General features: G+C 35.2%; 1 protein-coding gene and 1 non-coding gene across 2 annotated transcripts; one reads left to right on the top strand and one right to left on the bottom strand.

Annotated features, from left to right (window-relative positions):
- Positions 1-2,377: 2,377 nt before the first annotated feature.
- LOC147391011 (small nucleolar RNA R71) lies at positions 2,378-2,484 on the bottom strand. The gene has a single exon (XR_015170356.1). It is a non-coding gene; the product is annotated as a small nucleolar RNA R71 (small nucleolar RNA).
- A 951-nt stretch (positions 2,485-3,435) lies between these two features.
- On the top strand, positions 3,436-3,909 carry LOC147391012 (uncharacterized). Its single transcript, XM_086458970.1, has one exon. It carries the CDS (start codon positions 3,436-3,438, stop codon positions 3,907-3,909), a length of 474 nt encoding a protein of 157 aa, XP_086315096.1.
- The last annotated feature ends 3,561 nt before the right edge of the window (positions 3,910-7,470 follow it).

The following is a 7,470-nucleotide window of genomic DNA, read 5'->3' on the forward strand; positions in this document are numbered from 1 at the left end:
AATGCCCTAATCCTTAACTCATATTCTCCTCTTTTGTCTTTTTGTGCAAAGAAAAGTGGAGGCTACTGTTAGACTCTTCTACACACATTTTTCTCTATAAATAGAGCCTTCATTTATAGAGAAAGGGTCCCATCTTGGTTCTCTTATCCAAGACTCCTTTAATCTAAGGCTCTTTGCCTATTCTCTTATTTTTTGTATTTTCATTTTCTAGTTATTTTCTTTTGGTTAACTAGTCTTGTAAGAAGTAGAAGAAGAAGAAGTTGTAATTTTCTCCATGAAATGAAGAAAAGTTCTTTCATCTCTTGTCTTCCCTCTCTTGCAATGACATTAGGCTAAGTTCCCCTCCATTGGAGAGTGGAAAAGCCTAGAGCAAGTTCTTGTGTTATTTCTAATTTTATGCCTTTCTTTTATTTAAAATGCTTATGAATTCTCTTTAAGTTTCTTGCACATTTTATTCTTAATATAGATACTTTATGCTTAGATTAGATCAAGATAAAGTATGCTTAAATTAGATAATTTGTAGTAAGAAGTTCTCAAGAAATTCTACTTTGTTTTTGTTCCTTTATTTCATTTTAATTGCAAAACTTTCCGATCTAAGGAGCTAACACCAAGCCCTTATGATTGAGTTATAAAAAGGCTAGAGACTAGAAATTGCTCATTAACATGTTTTAGGTAGATCCACCTCCAATGGTGTTTTAATTCATAAGTTTACTTGCTTTTAATTTCATTTACTTTAGTTTATTTTCTAGCAATTTTACATCTTCTTATAAGTTCAAAAATACAAAGAAAAATAGTTTTAATTCCTTTTAGTTAATTTGAATTTTATCTTCTTAGCTTAGCTCTATTCCTCCTTTCTCTTGGGTTCGATCCCCTACTTGCCCCACAAGTAAGGTAAAACTAAGATTATTATTAACTCCGGTGAGAAGAACAACGATAGTCTTATCAGGAGGCTAGAGAAGAAGAGGGAGAGGAGATCAAGTGATTGCTACAGCAATCTCGAATTTTACTGGTTTATTCTTCCTTTCTTCTATGTTTAACTTCAAGATGTTTGTTTCGTATTTCGTTATGAACTAAATTTCGTTTCTAGGGTTGAGATGTAACTCAGATACAATTTCGTAGTTGTTTTATTCAAATTTAATTCCTTATTTTGCAATTACTTATTTGTGTATCTATTTTGAGTTTAATGCTATCAAATCTGAAGGCCAAAGTTTTGATTGATTTATTGATCTAGGTTTATAATGAGAATTAGAATCTAAGTTAGATCAATAAAATAGATCACGTTAGAATGAATGAACGGTAGAGGTACTTTAGCATGTTCTAAGAGGTTAGTAATTCAATTTACAATAATTCCACAGATTTTATGACTCTTTAGTATTTAAATTCACATAGAGATGTGCTGAGTTAATATTTTAAGGAGTAATCTAGTGTATTTCGAGATAAAACACTAGTTGGTTTAGGGAATTAAACCTCCAAATAAGGCAAAGCAGGTATTACTTTGAATAATCAATTACGTAGGAGTATCTGTAGTGAAGTCGAAAGCCCTAGGTTTTTAATTCATAAGAATCCATTCTTTCTTGTTTCATTATTATTTCAATTTGCAATTCTAAAATTCTCGATTCATCAAATAGTAATTTAGGTGATTATTTTTGGTACTTAGTAACTTAATCCTCGTGAGAACGATATCTTATTACTTGAAATAATTAGTGCACTTGCTAGCATAAATCATACACATCAAGTTTTTGACGCCGCTGCCGGGGATTAAAGATTACTAATATTAATACCAATTGCTTTTATTACTAATTTGATTTTTATTTATTCTTACTTTATTCATTTTTCTTTTTTTAGGTTTTTCCTAGTGTATGAGACGGACAAGTAGTTTGGATTTAGTGCCAATCGACCTTGATATCAATAAGACACTTAGAAGGCTAAATAGGAAGCGCAAGCAAAGAGCTAAACAAGGAATTTTAGCAATGGCGGAAGAAGAGAATAATGGTGGTGGTGGAGATGCAGTCCAAAATAGAGCACTAAAGGATTACTCTATTCCTAATGTGGGTGTCTCTAGCATTCGAAGGCCACCTATTCAAGCAAACAATTTTGAGATCAAGCCTGTCATCATTCAGATGATACAATCTTCGATTCAGTTTGGGGGGTTGGCTAATGATGATCCAAATCTGCATATTACAAATTTCTTAAAAATTTGTGATACATTCAAGCACAATGGGTGACTAATAATGCCATAAGACTGTGTTTGTTTCCGTTCTCATTGAACAACAAGGCTAAGGCATGGTTGACCTCGCTACCTTCAGGAACCATTACTACATGGGATGGGCTGGTTAATGCCTTTCTGACTAAGTACTTTCCACCAGCGAAATCTGCGAAGATGAGGAACGATATAACCAATTTTCTACAGCAAGATCAAGAATCTCTCTATGAAGTTTGGGAGAGGTTTAAAGATCTCTTAAGGAAGTGCCCGCACCATGGACTACCGTTATGGATGCAAGTGCAAACGTTTTATAACGGTTTGTTCTCAAATGCTCAAACCATGGTGGATGCAGCAAGTGGAGGAGCATTCTTCAACAAGACATCGGAGGAAGGATATGAACTTATTGAAGTCATGGCTAGTAACAACTTCCTGAAATCTGATAGGAATGCACAGAAAAGAACAGCCGGAGTTCATGACATTGATGCTTTTACTAATTTGACTGCTCAAGTTGCTATTTTAAATAATAATTTTAAGAAAATGAATGTTGCTGCAGTTTCTAATGTAGTTGTGATAATTGTGCAGGGAATCATCCTACTTTGGAGTGTCAAGGCCCATATGAAGCAAATTCCTCCAAACAAGTGAATTATGTGGCCAACAATCAAAGACAATACAATCCTAACTCCAATTACTACAATCAAGGGTGGAGGAATCATCTTAACTTCTCATGGAGCAACAATGCGAATATGCAAAAATCGCCTCATTCTTTTCAATCTCAAGAGAAGAAATCAACCATGGAAGAGGTCTTCACCCAATTTATGCAAAAGACCAATGCATTCATTGATGATACCCAAGCCAATTTCAAAAATCAAGGTGCAAGTATTCGCAATCTTGAACATCAAGTTGGAGAGATTTCCAAGCTATTGACGGAAAGAGCTCAAGGAGCACTCCCAAGTAATACTGAGAAGAATCCCAAGGAGCATGTGAAAGCTATAACTCTTAGAAGTGGAAATGAGTTAGAACAATCAAAGGGGGGTAGCAAGCAAGCAAATGAGGATGAAACTGTTCTTCCTAAAGATCAAGATGCTACCGTTCCTATTCAACAACATATTCTATAACCAACTTCTAATCCCATTCATTTTCCTCAAAGATTGCGAAAGTAAGATTTAGATAAGCAATTTTCTAAATTTATTGATATTTCTAAAAGCTTAAATATTAATCTTTCTTTTGTAGATATGCTGGAGCAAATGCCGAAATATGCTAAGTTCTTGAAGGAGATTCTATCAAACAAGAGGAAATTAGTGGATAATGATAAGGTTATGCTCACGGAAGAATGTAGTGTTATTCTTCAAAGAAAGCTTCCCCAAAAGCTAAAAGATCCAGGGAGTTTCACTATTCCTTGCACTATTGATGATTTTAATTTTGATAGAGTTTTATGTGATCTTGGTGCAAGTATTAATTTGATGCCTCTCTCTATTTTTAGGAAACTCAGTTTAGGAGAAGTGAAGCCTAATACGGTATCCTTGCAGCTTGCAGATAGATCTATCAAGCATCCTAGAGGCATTATTGAGGATGTTTTGGTAAAAGTGGATAAATTCATATTTCCTGCTGATCTTATCATTTTGGATATGGAAGAAGACAAAGATATTCGACTCATATTGGGAAGACCTTTTCTCGCTACAGGTAGAACTCTTATAGATGTTCATTAAGGTAAGTTGATTTTAAGGGTTCAAGATGAACAAGTAACTTTTAATGTTTTTGAGACTATGAAATTTCCTTCCGATGTTAATGCATGTTTTGCAATAAGTGTTTTGGATAGGGTAGTAGCTGAAAATTTTAATGAATCTTTTCCTCCCTTACCTTTTGAAAATTGCATATTAAATGGTAGAACTTTAGGAACTCTAAGTGATGATGAAGATATAATTGAATGTGTGAATAATCTTGATGCTTTGCCACCTTGTGAGTTTCCAAAAAGGCTAAAATTTAAAGAATTGGGAGCTGTGCATTTTAATGAACCATCATCTAAAAAGGAACCTCTTAAACTTGAACTTAAACAATTTCCATCACATCTTAGGTATGCTTTCTTAGAAGAGTCTTGTTATTATCCTGTTATTATTAACTCTTCTTTGAATGATTTGGAGGAGGAAAAGTTATTTAGGGTTTTAAGGGAGCATAAAAAAGTTATTGGATGGACTATCGATGATATCAAGAGAATTAGCCCATCTATTTGTATGCACAAGATTTTGATGGAAGAAAGCTATAAGCCATTGGTGCAACCTCAAAGAAGATTAAATCCTTTCATGCAAGAAGTGGTGAAAAAGGAGGCTGTGAAGCTTCTGGATGCAGGTATAATTTATCCAATCTCGGATAGTTCATGGGTAAGTCCGGTCCAAGTGATGCCTAAGAAAGGTGGTATGACCGTAGTGAATAATGACAACAATGAGCTTATACCCACAAGAACGGTAACCGGATGGAGAGTTTGTATAGATTACCGGAAACTCAATGATGCCACAAGAAAGGATCACTTTCCTTTGCCCTTCATTGACCAAATGGTGGAGAGACTTTCCGAGCATGACTATTATTGTTTCTTAGATGGATATTCGGACTATAATCAAATTGCAATAGCACCGGAGGATCAAGAGAATTCCACTTTTACATGTCCATATGGAACCTTTGCTTATAGAAGAATGCCATTCGGATTGTGCAATGCCCCTGCTACTTTTCAACGTTGCATGATGTCAATTTTTTTCGATATGGTTGAAAAATACATTGAAGTGTTCATGGATGATTTTTCTGTTTTTGGTTTTTCTTTTAATAATTGTCTTTCTAATCTCTCTTTGATTTTGCAGCGATGTGTTGACACAAACTTGGTCTTGAATTGGGAAAATTGCCATTTTATGGTAAAAGAAGGAATTGTGTTGGGACATCGAATTTCTGTTAAAAGAATTGAGGTGGACCGAGCAAAAATTGATGTAATTGAGAAGCTTCCACCTCCTACCAATGTTAAGGGAGTTAGAAGTTTTCTTGGACATGCAGGATTTTACAGGAGATTTATTAAAGATTTTTCTAAAATTACTAAACCTCTTTGTGAATTGTTGGTAAAAGATGTAGTTTTTTATTTTTCCAAAGAATGTTTAGATGCTTTTGAAATTCTTAAAGTGAAATTGATATCTTCTCCTATTATTACTGCACCCGATTGGGAATTGCCTTTTACTTTGATGTGTGATACTAGTGAATATGCTATAGGTGTTGTTTTAGGGCAGCGAAAAGATAAGGTCTTTCATGTGATTTACTATGTTAGAAAAGTTTTAAATGAGGCTCAATTGAATTATGCAACTACCGAAAAAAAGCTTTTAGTAGTTGTTTATGTTTTTGACAAATTTCGATCTTATTTAATAGGTTCTAAAGTGATTGTCTACACCGATCATTCGGCTTTGAGGTATTTATTTGCTAAAAAAGATGCAAAGCCAAGGTTGCTAATATGGATTTTACTTTTGCAGGAATTTGACTTGGAAATCAAGGACAAGAAAGGAATCGAAAATGTAGTTGCAGATCATCTCTCTAGGATGAACCATGTGCAACTGAATGAAGAAGTTGATGGAGATATTAATGAGAAATTTTCGGATGAGCAACTGTTTGCAGTTGAAGAAGCCCCATGGTATGCTGATTTTGTCAACTATTTGGCTAGGGGGATTGTGCCTACCGAACATACCCACCAAAGGAGGAAGAAGTTCTTTTCAGATATTAAGTATCTCATATGGGATGATCCATTCCTTTACAAGATATGTGGTGATCGTATAACTAGAAGATGTGTGCCGGAAGAGGAGATGGAGAGTATCCTTCAACATTGTCATTCTCGCAAAGTTGGAGGACACTTTGGAGCAACCAAGACAGCAGCAAAAATTTTACAATCAAGATTTTATTGGCCTACTATTTTTAAAGATTCATATAATTTTGTTGCCAATTGTGATAAATGTCAAAGGGTTGGGAATATATCTAGGAAAAATGAGATGCCTCTAACAAATATTTTAGAAATTGAATTGTTTGATGTTTGGGGTATTGATTTTATGGGTCATTTTCCATCTTCTTTTTCTAACCGTTTTATTTTGGTTGTTGTAGATTATGTGTCCAAGTGGGTTGAAGCTGTAGCATTGCCAACCAATGATGCTCGGGTGGTGGTGAGATTTTTGAAGAAGTATATTTTTGCAAGATTTGGAACACCAAGAGCTATCATAAGTAATGGAGGATCACACTTCAGTAACAAACAATTTGATTCACTTCTGAGCAAATATGGAGTGACAAATAGGGTAGCTACATCTTATCATCCGCAAACAAGTGGTCAAGTTGAGGTAACCAACCGTGAGCTAAAGAGGATTCTAGAGAAGACAGTCAATTCTTCAAGGAAGAATTGGTCAAGCAAATTGGATGATGCTCTATGGGCCTACGGGACAACTTTCAAGACACCTATTGGAATGTCTCTGTAGACACGTGATTTCGTCATTACGATGACCACATCTACTAAGGTTAGGAGTCGCCACCATTCATATTGTAAGTGGGAGTGAATGGTCACCCAATGTGCATTTTTTTGAAAAAGTGACATTTTTGGCATTTAGTGACTCTCGGTGGATAAGAACTAATCGAACCTTGAGATTCGGGGTAAGCGACTAGGTTGGAGAAAAGGGAAGGTGTTAGGCACTCTTTTCTCCCCACTAAATAGTGGTAACCTCAACTCAACCTGATCATTTTAATTTAAAAAAATGCGAAAATATAGTGCCACGTGTTGTGCATTTGTATCCTAAATAGGGATTTACTTTCGGCTTGATTATAGGATCATCCCATTAAAGGGGATTTTATCCCCAGCTTGAATGATGCTTGGATTCGCCATTAGTAGATCTAAAATTTTATCATGTTTTTCCAATGCCTTCACTACTATATCTAACTTTGAGGTGAGATCTGTTATTACTTCTGTCACTGTCTGTTGAGGTTGCTCTGAAGTACTCATGACTGGTTGCGAGCGTAGAAAATATGGAGGATTGTCAGGTGGCAAGTACTTCTTTCTAGGTCGTTTGGCCACCTGTGGATAAGAGGTTAGGCATTAATATATAATTTACATAATGAAGATGCATGATGATTTATTAGGTCAGATCGACTTAATTGGTAAAGTTGCATTAAGAAAATCCTGAATTTGGTTGAGGTTTTGATTTTTTGTCAGCACAGAGTTGGGGTTCATCGGCACAGAGCCAGATATTGATTAGCACGGAACTGGGGTT

Source organism: Akebia trifoliata, chromosome 11 (genome assembly GCF_017979445.1).
Source record: "Akebia trifoliata isolate Shusen 1 chromosome 11, ASM1797944v1, whole genome shotgun sequence".
Classification (NCBI taxonomy): Eukaryota; Viridiplantae; Streptophyta; class Magnoliopsida; order Ranunculales; family Lardizabalaceae; genus Akebia; species Akebia trifoliata.